The sequence below is a fragment of the Hirundo rustica genome, chromosome 7, assembly GCF_015227805.2.
Source record: "Hirundo rustica isolate bHirRus1 chromosome 7, bHirRus1.pri.v3, whole genome shotgun sequence".
Lineage (NCBI taxonomy): Eukaryota > Metazoa > Chordata > Aves > Passeriformes > Hirundinidae > Hirundo > Hirundo rustica.
The window spans coordinates 1,281,376-1,307,502 of record NC_053456.1 but is presented as its reverse complement, the minus strand read 5'-3'; the positions used below and the strand labels follow the sequence as shown (position 1 = coordinate 1,307,502).

Here is a 26,127-nt window from a genome sequence, read left to right as displayed (position 1 = left end):
TGAAAAAAATTATGGAAACTAGTGACTGATGTGTAAATGACAATTTTTGGGGCTCCTTGCAGGCGTTCTTGGTGCCCACACACAGCCTCAGCAGGGTTAAATCCCAGGGATTCACCCCGATTTTTTGGGATCAGCCAGGATTCTCAGGCACTTTGGTGTCCATGAACAGCTTTAGGAGCAGGGTTAAATCCCAGGAATTCACCCTGATTTTTTGGGATCAGCCAGGATTCTCAGGCACTTTGGTGTCCATGAACAGCTTTAGGAGCAGGGTTAAATCCCAGGGATTCACCCCGATTTTTTGGGATCAGCCAGGATTCTCAAACACTTTGGTGTCCATGAACAGCTTTAGGAGCAGGGTTAAATCCCAGGGATTCACCCTGATTTTTTGGGATCAGCCAGGATTCTTAGACATTTTGGTGTCCCTACACAGCTTTAGGAGCAGGGTTAAATCCCAGGGATTCACCCCGATTTTTTGGGATCAGCCAGGATTCTCAGACACTTTGGTGTCCATGAACAGCTTTAGGAGCAGGGTTAAATCCCAGGGATTCACCCCGATTTTTTGGGATCAGCCAGGATTCTCAGACACTTTGGTGTCCATGCACAGCTTTAGGAGCAGGGTTAAATCCCAGGGATTCACCCCGAATTTTGGGATCAGCCAGGATTCTCAGGCACTTTGGTGTCCATGAACAGCTTTAGGAGCAGGGTTAAATCCCAGGGATTCACCCTGATTTTTTGGGATCAGCCAGGATTCTCAGGCACTTTGGTGTCCATGAACAGCTTTAGGAGCAGGGTTAAATCCCAGGGATTCACCCTGATTTTTTGGGATCAGCCAGGATTCTCAGCCAGGACCCAGCTCTCACCTCTCTGAGCAGGGAATTCTCCCAGGTGTGTTTGTTAACAAACCTTACTCATTCCATAGACACCTCTCAGTGCAAGCAGGGGCAGTGCCTGTGAGTTCTTGGGAAAAAACAAGGGAAGAAAATCATCTTCATCCCAGGAAATAATATCCCTGAGAGAGGCCACCGCATCGAGGGCCAGGGTGCCACAAGCCCCCCACCAGAGCCTCCAGCACAAAGAACACACGACATCACTTGGAAGGTTCCAATAATCTGATTTTTAACATTATTTCTGGAGCCAGCTGGAGAGACAAAAGCGTGGGTGACATCGGGTGACAGAGCACAAGCCCTCAGACCATTCTGGGGTGACAAATTGAACAGACACAACTGGTCCCCAGCTCACCAGGAAGGAAATGGATCTCAGAGTGATATTTAACACCCAGGAAAACAAAGAGATCACGTGAAAAGTCTCATTAGAAAGTCGCCCAGGTTCCTGTGTGAAGGGTTTATATGAAAAAAAGCAGGAGTTCTCCCCCCTGAATTCCTGATAGAAAACAGCAGAAAGGTAGAAATCTGGAGTTAGAGAAATCCTTTGGCAGCATGTTCAGTTACAATCAGGCCTGAAAAATAAATACGATCATGTCTAGAAGTACGAAGAGAAACACCAACCCCCTCTAGATACACTGGTTTAATAATAATTAAATTATTTTACACTATCTACAAGTTGCATATCACGGAGTTAGGAGTAGAAGAGGTGACAGAAGGACAAATCCTGCTTTTATAAAAGTTCAGGCATGTGTGGAGCTGTGTAGAAAATCTCAGACAAATGAGTATATACATATTTATACTTAACAATTAACATCATCAAATCACAACTGGCTGGCTCAATTGGAGATTTCTCTTGGCCCAAAGCTCAGAATCCAAAAAAAACCACCACCAATTTAAATTTCCCAACAGATTTAAATTTCCTAACAAACATGGAGAAGTCACAGCAACGAGAGCAAGGTTTAGTTCGACCCCAAACCGACCTGGGACGAAGTAAACTCTGACAAATAAAAGCTCCAAACAGTAAGAATTTAGAACAGCAGCATTGAAATAAGTTTGTTTCCTCAAAAGACACAAGGAACAAGTTATCAAAACACTTCAGTATTGCCACGTGTGTCATTTGTACTGAGCTAATTCCAGGGGAAGGATCGAGACAAAATCATGTCCAAAGGAAAGACAAAACCCTCCTTCCAATTGCACAACATTTAAATAAAAAGTGATTCAAACAGCAGGTGCTGAACACTTTTTGCACGAGCATGAGGCTGCAAATGTAAAGGTCATGACAGCAAAGAATTAAACAGAAGGGAAAATAAATGGAGGAGGTGCTGAGTGAAGGGTGGGTTTTGTCACTCGGCAGCCTGGGAGTTCCAATCTGGGATGAAATTTATACATCAAAAAACGCTTATTTAGACATCTGGGAGCCTCCTGCATTTAATTGAGATGTTCTTATCAGTCATTTGCTTCTTTTATTTTCCCAAACCAAGGATTATCACTCACCAGAGGAGGTTCAAAGCAGGATAAATGTGACCATGCTCCACTAAGGAGGTAAACAGGAGGATGAAGTGATTTTTTTTTTTTTTTCCCCCAGCAGTTGAAACAAGAAAAAGTAAGAAATCCCACTTTCCCAAAGGATAATCCAGCTCCTCTGCTCCCTTGGACAAACCCCACCCTTTAAAAGTGCATCAGGGAAGAAATTCTCGGATTTCTTTCCTCGCCGAGTGCCCAGCGGCGAGGCAATCCCTCCTCCAGGGACACGGCTCCGGGGTCCCACGTGCACAGAGCCCAATCCCACCCTCCAGCACGGGGGATGTGCTCCAATCCCCCCTCCCCAAGAGCTGGAGGAGCTTGTTGAGACACGGGCACAGTGGCACAGAGAGGGAATCCAAGAGAGGCAGCATCCCTGGTCCCATCGAGACGATTCCTGTTCCGCTCAGCTCCCCCTTGGGAAAGGGAACAGATCCTCAAAAGAGTCCTCAGCAGCTTCCAACTTTCTCCAGCCCCCTCCTTTCCCACAAGGAATGACAAAGCTCCTTCACTTCTACATCCATGCAGAAAGGAAAACTGAAGGGAGGTTCTGTGCATGTTCCTGGCTCCTGGAGTGCCCACACAGGCAGCTGGGAGCATCCCCTGCCCGCTCTTCCCAAGGAGCCTGGAGCTGGCAGTGCCACCCCTGCCAAGACACCAGGGAATTCGAGGAAAACTCGGTTTTCCTCAAGAAAAACACAGCAGAAAATACAGATGCAGCACTGCTAAAACCCTCTTTTTCTCCTGTTTCCACAGGGACGTGGTCCTGAGTGGCAGAGTTTCCTCTTCCAGCCGGAGCCAGGGATGCCTCGGATTGCACAGCGCATCCTTCAGGAACTGCGCTCCCAGCTGCAGAGATTCCCTAAAGCCACTGGGACAGAAGGATTACAGAAGACACCAGAGGAGGCAAAGCAACAGCACATCTCAGCATCCTCAAGCTTCCAGAAACACATTGAAAAGAGAATTATTTGGGGACCACCATCTTTCAAAGATTCGCATGTGGCGTTTCCTGAAAGCGCAGGGAAGGAAGGGGAAAACAAACAAACAAACAAAAAAAAGGGGACTCGGAGGAACGGGGAATTATTTTAAACCTTCCCCTAAACTAGTTCAGGATGCAAAAAATGCAAATCACCATCAGAGCTGGTGCCTGTTTTCACTCTGCGTCACCCTAAGGCAGCGAGTCGGGTTATCGGAGAGGAACGCGGGCGTTGGACCTCCGCGGCGGGGACTCCCGGGGATGGCCGCCTCGCCGTCCCTCCAGGGCGGCCCTTCAAAGCAGGGGCTGCTGATGGAAACTGGGCTGCTGCTGGAGCAGGGAGTGAGCGGGAAGCGCCACGGGATAGCCGGCTCCTTGGTTGCTCTGGAACGCCGCCACGTCCACGGCCAGGCCCATCTGGTGCTGGGGGAAGGCGGCGGCGGCGCCGGGGACGCTCGGGAAGGGCTGCGGCAGCGCGGGGTCGGGGCTGCGGGGACACAACACCCACCAGGCTCACGGGGCTGCTCTGCCCGCCACAGCCCCCCACAGCACCCAGAGAACGAGCCGGGAGCTCCCGAAATGCCGATGTTAGAGAACAACCCGGCAGAAAGGGTCGCTTCGGAAGGGAGTTCGCGTTTCGCCCGCTGGCAAAAGTACGGTTTTTAACGCGCACGCTCTCAGCTTAAATCGGCTCTGGCCTTGCAGCTTCCCCTCTTGTTACTCCTGCGTGGTAATAAACAGAGCTTCCCAGGAATACCGTGCTTTTCGTGCCTATAACGTGGCAGTTTTTTATGGTTTTTGCAAGGAAAACACGTTCTCACCCTCAAAATTCTTCTAGCAGCTCTGTAATCCTACTACGTAACTTCTACTCTTTCTTTTTAGCTTACTCTTTCTAACTTACCCTTTCTATTTAACTAACTCTTTTTAACTTACCCTTTCTATTTAACTTACCCTTTCTAACTTACCCTTCCTTTTAAATTCACCCTTTCTATTTAACTTACCCTTTCTTTTTAATTTACCCTTTCTTTTTAACTTATCCTTTCTTTTTAAATTCCCTTTCTTTTTAACTTACCCTTTCTAACTTCCTCTCTCTTTCTAACTTACTCTTTGACTTACTCCTACTATTTAATTGTTAATCTTTGCTGCTGGGTGCTTAAAGCTGAGGCCAGAGGTTCCTCTCCAACCTTCCTGGGAAACCTCTTTGTGCAGGAGGGATTTTATCCAGAGTAACGCTCCCAGTGCTCCCTGGTTTAGTAAAACGGGTGTTTTCCTCTCAAAATGAGGCGTCACTCAACGGAAACGCCACGAGAACACGCAAAGTGGCAGAATTCCCTCCCAGGAAGAAGAATTTGCTGGATCCATACCTTAAATAAGCAGCTGGAGGTGGCTGAGTGGCTGCAGAGTTGATGCTCTGAGGCAGAGACCTCACCTGGCTCACCTGCTCCAGGCTGTACCCTGGGGACATGGACACTCCCTGCATCATGTAATTCCCACTGGAAGGCTGCACAGGGTACGACTGCAAATCAATCAAATCAAATCAAATCAAACCAAATCAAATCTAATCTAACCAAACCCAACCCAGGAGATTTGGTGCTCAGCACGCTTTGGGACCAAACCCACCAGAATATTCTAAAGCTGGAAGCAAAACCTGCAGTTCCTTCCCATTCTGGTTTAAATAATGCAAGATTCCCTCCAAATCCAGGTGGCACAGGCTGGAGCTGCTGGATTTGGGGATAATCAGGTTTGTCCCAAATAAAGCCCAGCATTATCCTGCATTTCTGTGCACCAGTCTTGGGAGGAAACAGCAAACTCCAACTGCCTTTTGGCTTAAATTACTTTGTAACCTCCAAATATAATGAATTCTCCCTCGTCACCGGGAGTTAAGGACACAGAATCACTTTTAACTGACATATTTTCAGATCTAGCAGTCGCTATGGCAACTATTCTTTTCCCACTGAACAATTAACATGAAAGTAAAATTGACTTCGAGCAAAAGCCTTCATTCTGTGCTTTTTGAAAGCCTCTCCTTCCCCTCCACGTTTATTCCTCGCACCATCATTAGGGACAGAGTAAAACAGTTTGGAGCACAAACACGGCGCGTTTAGAACCGATGCAAAACGTTCATTTTTCCAAGGGCAAAAGGAGCTAAAAGCAGAGTGCTTCTATATTTAGCAAAAAAAAAAAAAAAATAATACCCTTGGGATTAATACACTGATATTCCAGCTCCCTCCCATCCCCACTATGAGATAAGAAGGGAACATTTTACTTGGAGATTGACATGACTCACAGCCAGAATATCCAACCAAGCTGCTGCAACATCCCAATTCCAACTGCAAGAAATGAATTATGGAAGGGATCTTTTGGAATTTTCAGCAGTGGCCAGGCAAAACCTTCTGTTCTAGTGCGTGAATCCCGAGTTCTCATTGCAAAGGCAATGTCAGATTGCTCGTGGGCTCCCTTCCGGTTTTGCTGTGATTTTTCTTTTTAAAAACAGGGATAAATAACAGGGAATTTCCAGATTCCAGGGGATTTCCAGGGACACTGACCTGCACTCCAGAGGAGGTGGCTGGGAATTGTGCAGGGTGCTGGAGTTTGGAGTAGGCTGAGTACATGGGGCTCTCATTCATCAGTTTGTTGTAGAGCTCCAGAGCTTCCAGAACCTTCACGTTCAGTTCGGATAATTCGGAATGTTTCCTGTTCCAAAACAAATGGAGAGGGCACTGAGCTGCTGGGACATCTTAGCTGGGCAGGAAAGAACACTGCTGCAAGAAAAAGAAGCCCCTAAAAGGTAAAAGGTCAAATTTTTTTTACCCATTTATATTGGGAAATTGCCGTTGTGTGACTGGGAGGAAAATCCAAAAGCTGCACAACCACTGCTGGCACCAAACCAGCAATTCCCAGGTGGAATTCCCTGCTCTTTTCACCCTCAGCTATCCCCAGGAGTCACACAATCATGGAATGGTTTGGGCTGGAAGGGACCTTCCTCGAACTATCTAATTCCAACCTTCTGCCATGGGCACCTCCCACCATCCCAGGCTGCTCCAGCCCGGCCTTGGGCACTGCCAGGGATCCAGGGGCAGCCACAGCTGCTCTGGGAATTCCATCCCAGCCAGGAATTCCCAGTTTCCCAGTCTCCCACCCATCCCTGCCCTCTGGCAGTGGGAGCCATTCCCTGTGTGCTGTCCCTCCATTCCTTGTCCCCAGCCCCTCTCCAGCTCTCCTGGAGCCCCTCCAGGTGCTGGGAGGACAAACCTGAGCAGGGAGAGGTGAGGACAACATGGAAAAATTCCCAACACATTGAAAATTCCAACCTCTAGACAGGCTGGAGGAGGCTACAGTCACAAAATGCCAAAATAAAACAAGCATCCATGACCTGTGCAGTGAATTCTGGGAGAGCAGCAAGCGAATCTCAGTGAGCACGCACTCAGAACTCAGTATTTCAGCATTAAAAAATAAAGTTGCTAAGTTTTTCTTGCAAGGGTGTTTTAGGAGATGAAAGTACCCCAAAAAATATGATTAAAACTCCTCAATTTGAAGGAAATCAGTGAAGAAATTGTGCTCACCTATCTATCTCTTCTAGTTTTTCATCTATCATTGGACCCATCTGCTGGCAGATATCTGCGAAGACAAAGCGATGAGGCAGTTGATGTCTTGCACAATTAAATGCTTAAATGCAGCCAAAAATATTTTATCCAACTGCAGTAAAATTATTTGCTTATTTATTTCAGGGTTGGGATTGGTAGATGGATCTTGCAAAGCTCAGACATTTTACAGAGCTGGGAGTTATGCAAATGACTCTGCTAAACATGGAGATGGCTTGGAACTATTAAAAAAAATTCAAATTATCCCCAGAGCCCCACACTCCCACGGTGAAATAAGTGTTCTCCAGCACTGTTAGTACAGAGCACAGCTCCCCTAAGCTTAAAATAAACACAAAGAGCTCCCAGCTCAATCCACAAAAGGTAATTGTGAGAAGAAGTCATAAAAAAAGAGCTCATTTAGTGCTGCAAGTACCTTCTGAGTCGAGGAGATCTGGAGAATCAAGCTTTAAATCCGTGGGATCTATGCTCTGAAGTACCTGCAGTGTTTTATCCATCTTGTCCTGAAAGGGGAAGCCAAGATGAAGAACTTTGATTGCTCAGCCATGCCAAGGTCGGTTTAATATTCAAATAAAAGTTCTTTAGAGACAGACTCATCTGCCAGCGTTCAGCACCAAAAGGATGTAAAAGCCCAGCAATATTTTATTTTATTGTCAAGTGGCTCCATACCTCATCAATATAAACTGGCTCGGGTTCTGCTTTCTTAATTTCTTCTGCAGCGTCCTCAGGAACAGAGATTTTATCCACAGCTGCTGAAAGAACAGAGATGAGTTTCTCTTCTCTCCTCTCTGCTGCTGTGATAACTTCAAACAAACATTTGCTCCTTGCTATTTTTCTGTGCGAAAAGACACTGTGACATTTGAAATGGCAATTTGCTGCGGCTGTAAATATGCTGCTGACAAGGGATCGTGGCGAATCGAACCAAACTTCTGTCAGAGCAAATGGCAATAACTTAAAAGAGAAAGAGAGGCAGAAATTAAAGCGAGTTCCGGAGCGATCTGCGCTCGGTCGCTTGAAACGAGGGCAGGATGTCTCTCAGCTCTTTAAAGGAAATGATTTTGCTGCTGGGCTGATCGGGGTGGCAGCACAGAGCTGCCTGTGTGCACAAGGCATGGTTTCAGCCCCTGTGGAACGACGCAGCCGTGATTCCAGCAGGTAACTCACCAGCCTCGGGCTCCACCGTCAGGTCAGCGGTGACGAAATTGGACGGGAACAGCCCCACGCCTCTGTGGTTCTCCCCTTTCCACCAATTGGCATCACTGGGGGAATAAAGCATGACACGGCTCTGGGGTGAACACAGATAGCTGGGCTTTTACTGAAAACCTGAGCTTCACAGACGTATCTGGGGGGTTTTAACCGAAACTCGGTGACATCTAAAAGGGAACGTTTGCAGGGATTAGCACAAAGCCGAGCAGGAGCTGGGGCAGAGAGAGGAGGGAAGGGAGGAAGAGGAATCAGGGGATCACTGAAAATGGAACACAGCTCATCAATTCTTTACATTGACTACTTGCCAGCCCTTTAAAGCTGGGTGTATCCCTACAGGTGTTAGCAACAATCGTTATTTTAGCTATTTTTCATCAGTTTTGTTCTTGGCAAATGTGATTCTTGATAGCCAGAGGTTTAACAATGTGATGCCAATGCATTTTATGTCATCATGTCAGACAGCCAATTAAGATTTATCTCCAAAACTACAAATCGGATGAAATACTCGAGGTTCTCCCCGCACTAAAAATGATTTGAGGTCAGAAACTAGGATTTTGGAAAGATAAAAGGAAGAGAAAAGGATGTGAGGGAGGGCAGAGTGACAATTACATTTCCGTGAGGGGGGAAGGGGAAAAAAAAAAAGCATCAGAGGAAAAATGTGCTACCCTGAGCAAACAACGGCAGTGGAACAAAGTCAGCTCCACCCGAGCATGTGCATTGTACCTGTCATCCAAAACAAAAATAATTTCTCCACTTTTAAAGGTGAGCTCATTGTCCTCCACAGCTTCAAAGTCATAGAGAGCTCGCACCTTCCTCAGGCTCTGGGGGTTTGGAGGCGTTTCTGCAGACGGGTACAAGGATTTGGTCTCCATTTGCTGCTGCTTCTGCTCTTGCAAGGACAGTTCGATAGCTGCAGGTGGGGCAGAGAGGAGAAGGAGTTTGTGGGGTTCATCCCTGGAGACAAAGCAGCTGGAATTCTCGACTGAGGAAAAAAGGATTTATTGCCTTCCTTTGAACAAGGTCTGTGCCTGCTCCTGTGGTACTGGAGGTTAATGTTTAAAAGGCTGTGTGATGGGGAGGAACCTGTCAACGCCAAATCCTCGTGGATGGAAATCCTGGAAACGCACAATTCCCAACCTGCTGCGCCCTTGGCTTCAAGGAAAGAGCCCAAATTCCCATCTCCCTGCTTTTTAACAGAACTTCTGGAGCCTAACCCAAGAGACAGCAGCTCACCTTTAGCTATATCCTCCTCTTCTTTGGATTTACTGGATGAGGAGCCGTTCCTAGCAGCACTGCTGGAAGCCTGCCAAGGCGGGAACAGGGGGACAAGTGAAAATGAAATCGCCATAATCACAGCTTTTTAACAAATTAACACCGAGTTGTTCCTGATCAGGTGGATTATGGAACCCAGGGGATGTCCTAGAAATAAAAATCACCACTCTTCAGGGGTTTTTGTTTGTTTGTTTTCAGCAGGGAAAAAAAAAAAAGTAAAATAAATCAGGAGATTTAATTGGAATAACGGATTTTATCGAAATAATCCTTTTAGTTACATTTATTACAGTGAGACTACTCATTTAAATGTCTCTTTTTCTACCTTTATCCTTCCCTCCTCCCTTCAAGAGAGGAGATGCTCCAGTTGGGAGCTGCTGCCTTAAACCCTGCAGCTCTCCCCAGCAGCACAGTGCAATCATTCCTGGAGTTTTCATTCCCACCAGGAACTGCAGTTGGGTGCCAGGGCTCAACTCTGCCATGTTTCTGCCATATGTTTTACACATAGATCAGATTTAGAAGTGAAAACATCTTTGTGGAGGAAGGAGGGGTTGGAGAAGTTGAAAAAACTCACGGTGTTTGTAAAAGTTTAAAACAAAAAACCCCCCAAAACTCCTCGTGTTTCATACAGAGGAAAGTGAACTTTGTGTCAGGAAATCGTACTAGAAATGGGAATTTTAACTTTCAGGACTGAGCGACGTGGAAACATTTAGAAACATCAATAATAAAAGTCAGGAGAAACCCGCCTGGCATCGGATCTGCTGTCAGATCGGGCACACCAAAGCACCAAAGTGAAAAATAAACCACTCCAAATCCAGGATAACTCCTGACACGGGCAGGAAATGGGACAAACAGGAAAAGGGGATGTGGGGAAGGGGAATCCCAGAGCGTGGGATCCATCGCTGTCCCAAAGCAGCTCTGACCTGGGACCCTGCTGCAGGAAAAGTCACCCCCTCTTCCTTCAGGGATTTGATGGTTGCAGATATTAAGCTACACTGTGGATCTTTCTGGAATTCTTCTGACCACTCCACCATGAGGGTTTTCAGCTTCTCACACACTTTTGGGTGAGCCTGGAAAACAAGATTGGATAAAAAGGGAAGTTTGAGCCTCAAGATGGACAGAAGGAGCCGTTACCTAAATTGTTACCAAGCCCATTTTACTAGGAATATTCTTAATTGTTAATAATTGTGCCGACTGAGACGATTTGGGGAGCAGAGTGCAGAATATCTGGCCTTTTGTATGCCCTGATGTGATATTCCAGAGCTCCTGGAGCACCAGTTCCGGAGAAATCCAGGCTGCCTACCACCCTTATCCCAAATTTCTGCCTCTCTGCGTTACTCACCCTCCATTTAACCTCAATTTTCTCTTCATTCCTTCTCAGCCGTGTTGTTTTCCACTTCCCAGCCACGGAAATTGGTGTGATATGAGCCACTGCCTTTCCCTACAGGGAATCTTTCCCTACAATCCACCAGTTCTGGCCTCTGCAGTTTCTCCCAGATGCCAGGTTTGTCCCAGCTGAGAGAACCTCACCGAAACCTGCTCTGTGTCTCCTTGAATCAGCTCCTCCCACAAAAAAAAAGGAATTATCCATAGGGATAATCCACGGGGACAGCTTCTCTTCCCAAAGTGGGAGCTGAGCTGCAGGGACAGCCTGGTGAAGGAAGAGAATTTCCTTTAAACCGAGATCAACCCGCGGAATTCCCGCGGCTCCCACGCTCTCCCCCAGCCCCTGGCACCGGGACAAGATTCCCAATCCAAGAATCCGATCCCACTGAGGCCAGCAGGGACAAGAGGGACGAAACCTGCAGCCTGCGTTTCATGGAAGCGCCGGGTGTGCCGGAATCCCGCGTTGGGCACCGCGCCCCAACTGGGATCCTCCCCGAGAGGAGGGGAAGCACAACGTCATCCTCCAAGTGCTCCTCCAGGGGGGCCAGGGGTGGGGACAGATTCCCCAAACACAGAAACTCTGCTGCACAGCCCGTCCCCGGGGGGATCCCAGGATCCCTGCTCATCCCTAGGAGTGGATCCCAGGATTGCTGCACACCCCTGGGTGGGATTTCAGGATTCCTGCTCACCCCTGGGTGGATTCCTGCACATCCCTGAGTGAATCCCAGGATTGCTGCACATCCCTGGGTGGGATTTCAGGATTCCTGCACACCCCTGGGTGGGATCCCAGGATTCCTGCTCACCCCTGGGTGGGATTCCAGGATTGCTGCACACCCCTGGGTGGATCCCTGCACACCCCTGGGTGGATCCCAGGACTCCTGCTCCCCCCTGGGTGGATCCCAGGATTCCTGCTCCCCCCTGGGTGGATTCCTGCTCCCCCCTGGGTGGATCCCAGGATTCCTGCTCCCCCCTGGGTGGATTCCTGCTCCCCCCTGGGTGGATCCCAGGACTCCTGCACATCCCTGGCTGGATCCCAGGATTGCTGCTCACCCCTGGTGCTGAAGGTCAGTGTTGAGCTCCAGGATGGATCCTGGTTAATGGGAACACAGGGAGCACCTGGAGACCCATTTTTCTCCACAGAAAGCCAGAAGCACAAGAGCTGTGAACTCATTTTGCTTCCCAGCAGTTTTATTACCTCCCTTAATTGCTTTGCTCGGCCCCTGATGATTGCAGGGCTCTGAGAAGTCCTTTTTAACCCATTAACCAGCTTTGCCTCCACCTGGAGCAGCAATTAGGGAAAAGCTGCTCCTGCTTCTTCATTCCTCACATCCCGAGTGAGATCCCTGCAGCTGCTTGGGCCCAACCATTTCAGTCTCCTTTTCCGGGTTATTTTCTCATCCAGCATTCCCAGAATCTCCAAAAACTAAAGAGGATTGGCTGTAACTTTGTCCTTTTCTTTGTGAAAGCGTCATTTCACTTCCTCATAACCTTCCCTCTCACTTCAGCCCAGGAATTTCCTTCAAGCCTAGTAAAAATTCACTTCAGGAGAAGCTGCACTTCTCACGATCCAATTAATGGAGCTCAGGAACACAGATTTTAATTAAAATCGCTCATGCAGCTCTGTGAAAACCTGCAGGATTATCAGCTGGCCGTTCTTTAACAGATTCTTGGTTTTTTTTCCAGAGTAAAAACTATACAAATTTCTGTGGAAACCCAGCACCAGAACTAGAAAAATGGGCATTAACTGCAACATTTCATTTGGGGAAGTTACCCAAAAATAATCCTCCCCCCGAGGGCTGAAGGCTGTCAAGCAATTACCTTGTTTATTATAGCTCGAGCTTCGGTGGCAAAATCCCGGGAACACACCTCCAAGTGGAAGATTTTCCCACAGTTTGAGACACAGGCTCCTAAAAGCTGACAGCAGAAAGAGGGTCGGGAAAATGTAGGGGGCAAAAAAAAGTGCAAATTAAAAAAAAAAAAAAAAAAAAAGGCGCAAATAATCCAAAATAAAAGGTAAATTCAGCACGGACACTGATTCACTGAGGGTAATCGAGGTATTAATTGATTGAGCGGTGGATCTTTAATTCCATGAGGGTTTTTAGGGGGGGATTTGGGGATTCACTCACTGTGAGAGCTTGCAAAGCCACGTGGGGAACTTTGTGATTCATTCTCTTCATGATGGCTTTAAGGCAATCCCTGGCTCTGCGAAGGAACGAGAAAATCATGGATAAATGGGAGTGACAGGAGCTGTGCAAGGAATGAGCCCAAACCGCCACCAGAACTGAAATTACTGAGCAAAAATGTCACCAGAACCGAGCTTACTGAACAAAGATGTCACCAGAACTGAGCCTAATGAGCAAAAATGTCACCAAACTGAGCTTACAGAGCAAAAATGTCACCAGAACTGAGCTTACTGAACAAAGATGTCACCAAAACTGAGCCTAATGAACAAAAATGTCACCAAACTGAGCTTACAGAGCAAAAATGTCACCAAAACGGAACTTACTGAACAAAGATGTCACCAAAACTGAGCTCATGGAGCAAAAATGTCACCAAAACTGAACTTACTGAACAAAGATGTCACCAAAACTGATCTTACTGAATAAAGATGTCACCAGAACTGAGCCTATTGAGCAAAAATGTCACCAAACTGAGCTTACGGAGCAAAAATGTCACCAAAACTGAACTTACTGAACAAAGATGTCACCAAAACTGAGCTCATGGAGCAAAAATGTCACCAAAACTGAACTTACTGAACAAAGATGTCACCAAAACTGAGCCTAATGAACAAAAATGTCACCAGAAATAAACTTATGGAGCAAAAATGTCACCAAAACTTGAGCTTATGGAGCAAAAATGTCACCAAAACTGAGCTCATGGAGCAAAAATGTCACCAAAACTGAACTTACTGAACAAAGATGTCACCAAAACTGAGCCTAATGAACAAAAATGTCACCAAAAATGAGCCTAATGAATAAAGATGTCACCAAACTGAGCTTATTGAGCAAAAATGTCACCAAACTGAGCCTAATGAACAAAAATGTCACCAAAAATGAGCCTAATGGACAAAAACGTCACGAAAACTGAGCTTATGGAGCAAAAATGTCACCAAAAATGTCACCAAACTGAGTTTACTGAACAAAAATGTCACCAGAAATAAACTTACTGAATAAAGATGTCACCAAACTGAGCCTAATGAGCAAAAATGCCACCAAAACTGAGCTTATAGAGCAAAAATGTCACCAGAACTGAGCCTAATGAACAAAAATGTCACCAAACCTGAGCTTATTGAAAAAAAAGTCACCAAAACTGAGCTTATTGAACAAAAATGTCACCAAAACTGAGCCTAATGGACAAAAATGTCACCAAAAATGAGCCTAATGGACAAAAATGTCACCAAAACTGAGCTTATGGAGCAAAAATGTCACCAAAACTGAACTTACTGAACAAAGATGTCACCAAAACTGAGCCTAATGAACAAAAATGTCACCAGAAATAAACTTATGGAGCAAAAATGTCACCAAAACTTGAGCTTATGGAGCAAAAATGTCACCAAAACTGAGCTCATGGAGCAAAAATGTCACCAAAACTGAACTTACTGAACAAAGATGTCACCAAAACTGAGCCTAATGAACAAAAATGTCACCAAAAATGAGCCTAATGAATAAAGATGTCACCAAACTGAGCTTATTGAGCAAAAATGTCACCAAACTGAGCCTAATGAACAAAAATGTCACCAAAAATGAGCCTAATGGACAAAAACGTCACGAAAACTGAGCTTATGGAGCAAAAATGTCACCAAAAATGTCACCAAACTGAGTTTACTGAACAAAAATGTCACCAGAAATAAACTTACTGAATAAAGATGTCACCAAACTGAGCCTAATGAGCAAAAATGCCACCAAAACTGAGCTTATAGAGCAAAAATGTCACCAGAACTGAGCCTAATGAACAAAAATGTCACCAAACCTGAGCTTATTGAAAAAAAAGTCACCAAAACTGAGCTTATTGAACAAAAATGTCACCAAAACTGAGCCTAATGGACAAAAATGTCACCAAAAATGAGCCTAATGGACAAAAATGTCACCAAAACTGAGCTTATGGAGCAAAAGTATCACCAAACCGAACTCATTGAATAAAAATCTCACCAAAACTGAACCTAATGAACAAAGATGTCACCAAAACTGAACCTAATGAACAAAAATGTCACCAAAAATGAGCCTAATGGACAAAAATGTCCCCAGACCCGAACCCCTCAGGGCTGGGCAGAAATCCCCCCTTTTACCAGTTTGTTTGCCCTCAGCTGGTGCTGGATTGGAGGAAATTCCCTTTTTCCCCCCTGCCATTCCATGGCCATTCCCAAAAAGCTGCTGCCAGGCCGGGAAGGGAAGCGATGCCCCCAGAAAAAAGAGATGATTCAAGAAATGGTTCTCTCGGTGGCCACTGCTTCGAATTCCCAGCCCTTGGATCCCCTTTGGCACGGCCCGAGGACACAAGGATTCCGGAGCTGAGGGGGGGATTAATAAATAGTATTTGAAACGCTTCTGCTGGGGGCTTTCCTCGCTTTAAATGAGCATTAATGGCTGGCAGGAGCTCAGGCTCATCAAAGGCTTCGTTGGCACCAACACATTTCAAAACACGAAACCCTGAACCAGAACAAGCCGATGCAGCGTTTAACAAAGAGCATCACTGCGAGTGCTGCATTAGCAAAGCCCAGAAAAGCCGGGAAAATGCAATTAGTCCTCGCATTTTCATCTCATTTCAGGCACAAAGCACCCAACAAAGTCTGCTCAGTTCAAGTTGTATTTTTTATCTGGGGTAGGCAACAATCTTCATTATTTTTGAGGGCAGGAGGGAAGAAAGTGACACAAAACTGAATTAAAATATGCCAGCAGCAGTGGCGTTTAGAATTCAGAATTTGGGGGTTTATTTTCTATACAAATATGTATATTTAGACTTAATTATGGGGTTTTTTAAATTGTATATGTAGTTTTTTTAAAATCTCTGCGTTTTTTTACGCCATCCCTTCCTCCAAAACCAGATTTAGAACAGTTCCCTCTGCAAAAAAATTCTGCCGATGCACTAAAAACTTTGATTTTTAATAAAGGGCTCAAAGGATATTTTTTTTTTCCTTCAGGACTAAACATTCTCAGACTGAACAGATTTGCTGTTATTCCTCGTGGCAGGTAATCAATTGAAAACAGAACCACCAAAAAAACCTCCCGATTTTAATGTTAAACAGAACTGCTAAAAAATCCGAGCTACTTAAGAATTCTACCTGTGCGCTAATTGAGGATTAATTCCAAATTTGAAAGATGTCCTCACTCAAAAATTCAACAAATACTTTGGGCCACTACAGAATCACTGAAATCCCATTTATGTTCCACTCAGGCCAAACCGATTCCGAGCGATTTGTGCTTTGATCCCCATTTTTTTTTCCCTTTTCTCTCCCGTTCTTCCTAACAACCAAACACAGACAAATATCATTAAAAAAAGAAAAAACCAAACAACTGGTCCTTGGCAGGTATTTTCCTGCACAGAAATGATCCCAACTCTCTCCTCCTGCCACGGCCCCTTCCCCAAATTGATGCCAGATCACTAAATATGAATAACTTGTGCAAAACTCCAGGAAAGGAAAAAAACCAAACCGGAGCGTGCTCAGCTCGGACCAAGCGCTCTGCTCCGAATCCCTCTGGAACGTTTCCTCCCAGGGATTTCAAAGGCAGCTGGCTGGATTTGGGGTGTGTTCCCTGGGCTATCTTCCCTCCTCACAGCGGCACGGAATTCCCTGGAATGCCCAGCTTACCCATTGGGGGTGCTTCCAACTCGGTCACAAATATCCATGATAAGCCCCCAGTCCTCACTGGTGTTGTATTCATTTGTGGCTTTCTCTGGAAAATAAAATAAAATAAAATAAAATGATTAAGTGATTTATTTATTCTGTTTGGATTCCATCGATAGAGCGTATCCTTAATTAATATTCCACGGATTCATGGAACGATTTGGGTTGGAAGGAACCTTAAAGCTCATCTTGCTCCAATCCCTGCAGTGACACTCGTCCTATAGATTAATTAATAAGGCTTAATGGTATTTATTTGTGCTTTTAAGTTTTTATGAGCCAGGTTATTTAAATCCCACGTGAATATTGCAGCTCAAGCTAATAAACAGCAAATGAAATATTTTATTGCATTTGCTGCCCCAAGATCAAGTTGTAACCGACTAAACTCGATATTATTTCGGCTGCTCGGCAGAAAGATTTCCACAAAGGGAACACAAACACAGCACCCACCAACATTCCTAATCCCTTTTGTTCCACATGTACAAAAAAATGGAATTTTGGCCATAATTTATCCTCACAAACTGGAATATTTACTCAGAGGAAGTAAATATTATTTTGAAACCACAAACCCCCTTCAAAACTTACCCCCCCAAATGATAGGAATGCTAAATTTTCTTTTGAAGTGCATCAATACTTCAGGACATGAGTAACAAATGAAGGGATGTTGTGGAAAATAAATGAGTGCCCACAAAAAAAAAAAAAAAAAAAAAAAAAGGAAAATCAAGGCAAATGAGGCTCTGGAAGCTGCAGATTCCCTGGATACACAATCCCTAAGTAGTGAAGAGATTCCCAAGGAGAAAGGAGATACTGAAATACTCCCAAGGATCCACTGAAGTTTTCCTGAGCCCTGAGTGGAAATCACGACCAGCTTTTCCTGCCATGGCAGAAATAATCCCAACTCTTCCAGCGGCAACAGGAAGGTTTCATGTTTACAGGCTTCACCGGGAAGTTTTCACCTCAGAATTATGGAATTGAGGTTGGAAAAGAGCTCCAAGGTCATCAAATCAAGCTGTGTCCGATGATCCCACCTTGTCCCCAGCCAGAGCCCTGAGTGCCACCTCCAGGAATTCCTGGGACACCTCCAGGGATGGGCACTGCAAACCTCCCTGGGCACTTCCAAGCCCTGAGTTCCCTTCCCAGGAAGAATTTCCCCCCAATGTACAAAAATGGGATTTTAGGGCCGTTCAGGCTCCTTTTCCATCGCTGCCCTGAGGGGTTTGGAGCTGTGGGGAACACGGAATGTTCCCTGCCAGGAGGGGCTGGGGCAGGGGCCCCTCTGTGCTGGGGCTGGCTGGGATGGACGTTCCCTTCTGGGAAAAGCCTTTGGGATTCTGGAGCTCAGGATCCCAAAATGAGGGTGGAAAAGAGCTCTGAGGTCATGGAATCCAAACTGTGCCCGATCCCACCTTGTCCCCAAGTGCCACCTCCAGGAATTCCTGGGACACCTCCAGGGATGGGCACTGCAAACCTCCCTGGGCACTTCCAAGCCCTGAGCTCCCTTTCCATGGGGAAATTCCTGCTGCTGCCCACCCTGAGCTCCCCTGGCCCAGCCTGGGGCCGTTCCCTCTCCTCCTGTCCCTGTTCCCTGGAGCAGATCCCAAATCCCCCCAGCTGTCCCCTCCTGTCAGGGAATTGTGCACAGCTCCAAGGTTCCCCCTGAGCTCGTTTTTTCCTGCTGATCCCTTCCTGCACACCTTCCCCATCCCAAAGCAAGCTCAGCTCCCACCACAGCACGCTCCCAGGCCTTGTCCCTGAGCCAGCACATTCCCACACGGAGCAAAGTCCCTTCCCCTGGATCCCCACGGTCCTGGGAGCAGCCATGCTGATCCAAACTCCGTCCTTATCCAAACTCTCAGGGATCTGGAAGTTTCCCTCCCTGAACAGCAGCTGCTTTTCTCCTTCCCAGGAACAATTCTGAAGGATAACTCCTTCCCAGATGCTGAGACACAGACAGAGCAGAAGAAACAGATGTGGGAGGAAGCATTTTCCATGATTTTTCCAGCACAGAGGGAACGTAACCTTTAAAAACACGGAATGACTCGTCCTCTGCAGCTACCCGGCTAATGAAGGAACGTGAGACTTGAGCTGGCTTTTACAAAAACAACGATAAAAGCAGAATGTGCTGCTTGGGGTGCTTTTATTTATAAAGAATCCCAAGTCCAATGATTCCCTTTTCCCGGGGTGAGCTCCCTGAGCTGCTTTGCTGCGTGGTTCCACGAGAACGGCGCCAGTCCAGGAGAGGGAACAGCGCTCAGAGGAGCAGCTGGGAAGGGGCTGGGAATTCTTTGCTGCTCCCACTGCCAAAGGAGAAACGCTTGGAGAGCTCCTGCCCCAAAGCACCGTCACAGCTCTTCCAGGAGAGGAGGGAATGCTTTGCAACCCTGGGAAAATTCTCAGGGATCATCCCCACACAACAGCCAAAAGCTGAATGTCACGGAAACACTCACTGGGAGGGAGGGGAGGGACCTGAATCCCACCCCAATCCATCCAGGGACACCTCCCACCATCTCAGGCTGCTCCAGCCTGGCCTTGGGCACTTCCAGGGATCCAGGGACCCACAGCTGCTCTGGGAATTCCATCCCAGGCAGGAATTCCCAATTCCCAGTCTCCCACCCATCCCTGCCCTCTGGCAGTGGGAGCCATTCCCTGTGTCCTGTCCCTCCATTCCTTGTCCCCAGCCCCTCTCCAGCTCTCCTGGAGCCCCTCCAGGAGCTCTGAGCTCTGCCTGGATCCTTCCCTTCTCCAGGGGAACATTCCCAGCTCTCCCAGCCTTTCCAGCCAGGCTCACTGCATTACTATTATTATTATTATTATTATTATTATTATTATTATTATTATTATTATTACATTATTTCTTTTCTCTTTTTTCACAAGAAGGGATGGGCAATACCCAGGAATAAGACCAAAAAAACAGAGGGAATCAGCCACTCTGAGGACAGAGCCAGCTGTGGGAACGCTCAAAGCCTCCCTGCTCCCATCTTCCCCAAGCCCAGCTCCACCTCTGCACACAGGACCTTCAAACTTCCAAAACATTCTGTTATTTCAGCCCCGCATTCCTCTGGGACAGGCTCGCCAAGCAAGACCCGGGCTAAAAAGCAACAGAAATATACTAAAATACAACATTGTTTCTCCACCTGTGTCAATTTCTGGGCAAGGAACAGAAAATGAGCACTGATTTAGCACACAAAAAATTCACAGCTCAGGCGCCCCCAGCACAGGTGGTTTTTGTGCTAAACCAACGCTCGTTTATTTTTCAGGGGCTGTCACCACTAAAATCAGAATTTTCTTCACCACAAAGCGAAATAAACCCTCGTGTGCACAGAAATGGTTTCGATTTTACACAAAGAACTTTTCCCAGTGGAAGGTAAATGGAAAAGAAATGGTGAAGCAGGAAGACGCGGAGGAGAGGCGGGGATTTAACCCCACGCACCTTCCTTGGTTCTCCCGGCCTCTGCAGAGCCTAATTAGAGAACTGCAGCTCGGGGTTAATTAGAGATCACAGCCAGGATGAACCTGCAGCCACAAGGCAGCCCTGCCTGTAATGATCCCTGCTCACCGCACCATCAGACCCTAAAAAATTGGGGTAAAACAGATTATCCAAATAACTTTTTGCAATATAAACCCAGTTCGCTGAAAAGGCTTTTTAAAATGCAGGTTTTGCTCGAAAATTGAGTGTTTTGTTTCACTGAGGCCAGTCATTGGAAAAGGAAATCACTTCATTTGTCTGTCAAAAATAAAAACCAAACCAAAAAACCATTGGAAAGATTCAAGAGGGATTAATACAGATTATATTTCAGAGCCTGGAAACACCAAGATAAAGGTGAACAACTCTTAATTTACGTATAATATATAAATTATATTAAATTATAAATTATTTTTATATATACATAATTTTATATATATATATAACTATATATATAGAAATTATCAATTATAAACTCGTGTTTATTATATAAAAGAAAACCACTAACAGTGAGGCTGTGGTATATTAAAAAATAATCAAGGCAGGACGGGGAAGCAGAACAAAAAATAAAAAAAATCTCAAAAAACGAGAAAGAAACGTCATAAAAATGAAGAATTTTGGAATTTTAGAGCTGTCAGATCAAAGACTGGAAAATATTGTCAGTTCAAGAAGAAAAGAAACACCCAAGCAACAGCAAGGAAAAAAAAAAAAAAAAGTCTAATTAACTTTTCTTCAAATGCTAATATTTGCAAGATTTTAGCCTAAACGTTGAAGACAAGAATTATCACGGACTGAGAAATGAAAATTTGACGTTTATAGGCTTCACCAGGAAGTCTTCACCTCAGAATTATGGAATTCTTTAGGTTGGAAAAGACGTCCAAGGTCGTGAAGTCCAAGCAGTTCATAAAATAAACATTAAATGAATAAATATTACCACGTAGTAGAAAAATAACAGAAAAATAAACGCTCAAAAAATAATAAAGGAAATAAAACTTAAAGGAAATGTGAGGCCTTGAGGGCTGGATTAGGTCTAGGAAAAGGAACAAAATGGAAAGGATTCTCCTGGAAAGGATTCTCCTGGAAAGCTCAGCAGCTGGGAGCAGGAGGAGGAGGAGGAGGATGCTCAGCTCTGGCACAAAGGACAAAGTTAAGGAGCCCCAAAAAGCACATCCAAGGCTGGAATGAAGCAGAGAAACCTCCCAGGGAAACAGGGAACGCTCTCATCGATCCCTGAGACTGCTCCAAGAGCAAACAGCCCCACGAGCCTGGAGAGAGGGGCAGGAAAACACCGCGGGAACGGTCCTGGAGAAGGACAAAGCTGCGAAAACAGCCAGGGCACGGGAAATTTTTCAGCTTCCAAAAGTTCTGGAGGTTCCTCTCCAATAAATGCTGCGTTCCAGAGGGTTATCCCGTGATGTGCAGCTGCGTCCAGAGCAGCCCAGGCACATTCCAAAGCTCCGCTCAGCTCTGTGGGATTGGAATTAACGGGAATAAATCCAGCTGTGGCACGGGAAAAGCCAAAAATAACGCTAAAATGAAATACTAGGAAAAATAAGTGATAGGAAAATTAAAAAAAAAAAAAAAAAAGGGGAATAAAACATAAGGGAAGTGTAAGCCCTTGTGGGTTTAGGTAGGAAAAAGAGAGCTCCTTTTTTTCCCCAGTTTTTCCAAGGAAAGAGCAGCTCTGGGTGAAGAGGCAGCTGGATCTGCCCCACGGCACCAAACTTCCAAACCCAGCACCTCCCCATGTGATAATCTGGGATTTTGCATGGTCTAATCTACAACAGAATAATCATATTTTTAAAGCTTCTAAAGACAAAGCTTTCCCGGCAGGGAACTCTAAGATTTAGCCCCAGTAATTCAAGTTCCTCCTCTGTTGCACTTGCTAAATTTTAAAAAGTGATAATAATAAATTATAAATAATTAATATTAAAATATCAAAGAAAAAATACACCGAGTAACGTTTCAGGAACTGGAAGTGAACAGAGTCCCGTTTTTGAAGTTCTGCAGCCTGGGAGTGAACCTTGAAGCATTTAGGTTTGTTAAAGAATCCTGCAGAGCTCAAAAAAAAAAAATCCACTTGTACGAATCCATCAGTTTGAGCCACGTGAAATGTGAGTGTGGTCACACAGCAAACTGCAGCAGGGAACTGAAATTACGAATCGAAAAATAAATAAGGAATAAATAAAACAAGAAACCGGCTCAACTTCTGCTACAAACAAAACAGAGACTGCGTGGCAACAAGAGCACTCGTGACAAAAATCCCAGGAATGCTGAATTCTTCTCTTTCCTGCGATCCTAAGGAGAAAGCTGAGCCCGGTGTCTCGCTTATTTCACTGCTTTTTTTCGGTGCTGCCACTCAGAACAGACGTTGTGTAACAAAAAAAGTGACACGGAGCACGAGTTTAAGGTGGCACAAGTTAGGGCAGGACACAAAACAAAACAACTGAGTCACCGTCTTCACTCCAACTCTGGCAGGTTTTGTAATCACTGAATCACGGAACATCCTGAGCTGGAGAAGATCCATAAGGATCATCCAGTCCAAATCCTGATATGCAAATATCCTGAGCTGGATCCGTAAGGATCATCCAGTGCAAATCCCAAACCTGCACCCCAACACCCCCATCGTGTGCCCGGTGTGGTTCTAGGGAAGCTACTGGGAAGCTGGAAGAAATCATCAATAAAAGGAGGAAAAGCAGCTGACTTTACAGCAGCCATAATTCCCTGAATCCCTGCAAACTCAGCGACACCTTGGGAAGGGCAGGAGGCACAGAGACACCTCAGACACGCCGGGAAAGCTGTGAAACTTCGGGAGACTGAGCAAAACGGGAATAAAACATTCTTTGATGCTGCTGAGGGCACGGGAGAGAGGGACAAGGTGATCTTTTATCCACCAGAGTCCCCGAGCCCGGCCAGGATGTGTGAGGAGCAGGCAGGGATCCCCTGGAGCTGCAGTGCCCTGGGCCCACCAGGGTTACAAGAGCAATCCCAGGATTATTTTGGTTGGAAAAGCCCATGGAGTCCAGGCTGTGCCCGATCCCACCTTGTCACAACCCAGAGCTCTGAGTGCCACCTCCAGGAATTCCTGGGACACCTCCAGGGATGGGCACTGCAAACCTCCCTGGGCACTTCCAAGACCTGAGCTCCCTTTCCATGGGGAAATTCCTGCTGCTGCCCACCCTGAGCTCCCCTGGCCCAGCCTGAGGCCGTTCCCTCTCCTCCTGTCCCTGTTCCCTGGAGCAGATCCCAGATTCCCCCCGGCTGTCCCCTCCTGCCAGGGAATTCCAGAGAGGGAAAAGATCCCTCTGCATCCTCCTTTTCTCCAGGCTGAGCCCCTTCCCAGCTCCCTCAGGAATTCTCCAGCCCCTTTCCCAGCTCCCTTCCCTTCCCTGGCCACGCTCCAGCCCCTCAGGGTCTCCCTTGCCATGAGGGGAAAATCAAAAACTGGAAGAAAACGTGAGGGGAAAAAAAAGTAAGGGAAGTTTGGGGAGGGCTCTTCTGCAGAGCTTTTCCCTCCTGGATCCTCTTTTTCTCCAGGCTGAGCCCTCTCCCAGCTCCCTCAGGAATTCTCCAGCCCCTTCCCAGCTCCCTCAGGAATTCTCCAGCCCCTTCCCAGCTCCCTCAGGAATTCTCCAGCCCTTTCCCAGCTCCCTCAGGAATTCTCCAGCCCCTTCCCAGCTCCCTCAGGAATTCTCCAGCCCTTTCCCAACTCCCTCAGGAATTCTCCAGCCCTTTCCCAGCTCCCTCAGGAATTCTCCAGCCCCTTCCCAGCTCCCTCAGGAATTCTCCAGCCCTTCCCAGCTCCCTTCCCCTCCCTGGCCACGCTCCAGCCCCTCCGTGTCCCCTTGTCGCAGAGCTGTCCCCGGCGCTGGCGGTGCCCCGGCAGTGCCAGCACAGGGACGGGCCCTGCCCTGGGCTGTGTCACAGCGGGGCTGGCACAGCCCAGGGGCCTCTCGCCCACCTGGGCACCCCTGGGCTCGTGTTCATCACCCCCGGGGTCTATCCCAGGTTTCCAGACACTTCTCCCAGCCCGGAGCATTCCCAGGGCTGTGTGTGACCCAGGAGCGGGACGCGGCACTCGGCGTTGCTGACTGGGGCACCACCGGCCTCACGCCACGGGAGCCGATCCCTCAGCGCGGCCACATCCCACCCTGCTCCTCAATCCGCCATCCAAACACTCCATCCCCTCCGCCAGAGCAGCGACCGAGACACCGAGCGGGACCGGATCCAACACTGATCCCCGGGGGATCAGAGGGAGGGAGGGGAACAGCGAGAGGAGAAGAGGAGGAAAAGGAGAAGGGAAAAGACGGGGAGGAAACGGAAGAGGAAAAAGAGGAGGAAGAAGAGGAGGAGGTAGGGGACGAAGAGGCCGCCCAGCCGCCGCCCCGCCGCTCACCCACGTCCTGCTCGAAGGGGTTGGGGGCGAAGAGCGGCATCTCGGCCGCGCGGTCGCGGTGCCGCCGCCGCTCCCCCCTCACCCGCACACCCGGCCGGAGCCGCCGCTTCGGCCCGCTCGGCGCTCGGGGCTGCCCCGCCGCGCCCGACCGCTCCGCGCAGCGAGCGCCGCGGCCGCGACGCCGCCGAGCGCCGGGATAAGCGGTCGGGCGGGGAAACAGCGGAGCGGCGCCGAGCGGCGGCGGGGAACGGGGCGGGCGGCGGCCCCGGGAGCGCGGCGGCGGCGACAGGCGCTGCTCGGGGCAGCCCCGCGGCGCGGGGGCCTCGCGGGGGCCTCGCCGGCGGGGAGGCGGGAACGGGGCGGGGGCCCTGAGGGTGCACCTGACGTCACGCCGGCGCGGTGACGTCACGCGCCGCCATATTGCGGCGGTGGTTGAGGGGGTCGGGTCAGGGTCCCCGGGATTAAAATTGTCTGACGGCACAAATTGCGTCGTTTCCTTGGATGGGAGGCGGGGAGTGCGGCTGAGGGGTAGCTGTGGCTGAGGGGATGGTGCGTGGGCAACTCGTCCTGACATCTCAAGATTTAAAAACTCAAATAAAAGTAGTAAACAATTGGAAATACTGAACAGTTTTCACAGGGAGCTACGGGGAGAAGGGGGTTGTGAAACACCCTGCTTGTTGTCGGAAGTGGAGCATGTAGATCTTTTCTTCAGGAAGGATGTTCTCTGATGTTTGATCTTTGTAGCTCCCGAGCCAAATCAACAAGAGGGGCGATGTAATCGGTGAAACAGAGCGGGCAGCGATGTGATGTGCAGGTGTCGGAAAAACAAATTACTCGTGGGTGGAACTGCCTCGTTAAATTCAGCGATGTCACCTGTAGGTGAGGCTAACGGAGCTCAGGAGGGAGGATTTGCACGGGTAGTGGATCCAGGGAATGCAGGATTTCCGGGCCACAAAGACATCTGGCAGAACCCCAAGGCAAGGGGGAAACCAACAAATCCAACCCTACAACTGAGGTTAAATCAGCTCCGGCTGGAAAAAAGGGAATCCCGGCAAGGGTCAGGATCACAACCCAAGAAATGACCTGACCCGAAACAGGAGGAGGGCTGGCCACGGGATTAATGAGCATGAGGAACGAGAGACTCATTAACCAACAGAAGAGAGGACGCTAATTAATAACCAGCCGAGGAGACGAGGGATAAGGCACCACAGCTGAAGAGACGATGGGAGAAGGGGTTCTGGTGGGATGGTGGCAAACAGGGACATTGCTGGGGACATTCCAGAGCTCTGGAAGGGAGCGATGGCTCAGTGACAGGACAGATTTTTGGGATGTGTGACTGAGGGGATGTGGCCCCCCAAAAAATCCCCTTTATGGGCACACCTGAACACCACCAGTCCCCATCCCCGCCGTGGGATCAGCAGGAGCTCCGAGCCCTCCTTCCTCTGAGGAACAACGTGCCTCTGGATGAGCTGGGATGAATCCGGGATTGTACCCAGCACCGGGAGCCTTCGGAATATGCGGAGTCACCCATCTGGGAGCGAGCCTTAGTCACCGGCCTGATGGAGTCACTGCATTCATTACTCACTGCCTA

At 47.7% G+C, this 26,127-nt stretch overlaps 1 protein-coding gene across 3 annotated transcripts; it reads right to left on the bottom strand.

Annotated features, from left to right (window-relative positions):
* Positions 1 to 1,091: 1,091 nt before the first annotated feature.
* Positions 1,092 to 24,647, bottom strand: STAM2 (signal transducing adaptor molecule 2). 3 transcript variants are annotated; one of them, XM_040069802.2, is made up of 14 exons: positions 24,537 to 24,647; positions 16,645 to 16,729; positions 12,965 to 13,040; positions 12,657 to 12,752; positions 10,376 to 10,522; positions 9,417 to 9,486; positions 8,907 to 9,093; positions 8,145 to 8,239; positions 7,650 to 7,732; positions 7,396 to 7,483; positions 6,945 to 6,999; positions 5,928 to 6,075; positions 4,746 to 4,897; positions 1,092 to 3,868 (listed from the first exon to the last, which is right to left on the bottom strand). In XM_040069802.2, exons 1-14 carry the CDS (start codon positions 24,574 to 24,576, stop codon positions 3,676 to 3,678), a joined length of 1,515 nt encoding a protein of 504 aa, XP_039925736.1. In that variant the 5' UTR covers positions 24,577 to 24,647; the 3' UTR covers positions 1,092 to 3,675. The 3 variants fall into 3 exon arrangements, with proteins under 3 accessions (XP_039925736.1, XP_039925737.1, XP_058277349.1); XM_040069803.2 differs by having other exon boundaries at positions 7,650 to 7,729; XM_058421366.1 differs by lacking the exons at positions 12,657 to 12,752; positions 12,965 to 13,040; positions 16,645 to 16,729; positions 24,537 to 24,647 and adding an exon at positions 11,889 to 12,035.
* Between the last annotated feature and the right edge of the window lie 1,480 nt (positions 24,648 to 26,127).

Coding starts and splice junctions, on each gene's coding strand:
- STAM2 (XM_040069802.2), bottom strand. CDS start 24,576: ATGCCGCTCTTCGCCCCCAACCCCTTCGAGCAGGACGTGG. Junction 8,240..8,906: donor ATTTTTGTTTTGGATGACAG/GTACAATGCACA, acceptor TTATTCCCCCAG/TGATGCCAATTGGTGGAAAG. Junction 4,898..5,927: donor CCACCTCCTCTGGAGTGCAG/GTCAGTGTCCCT, acceptor ATTGATTTGCAG/TCGTACCCTGTGCAGCCTTC.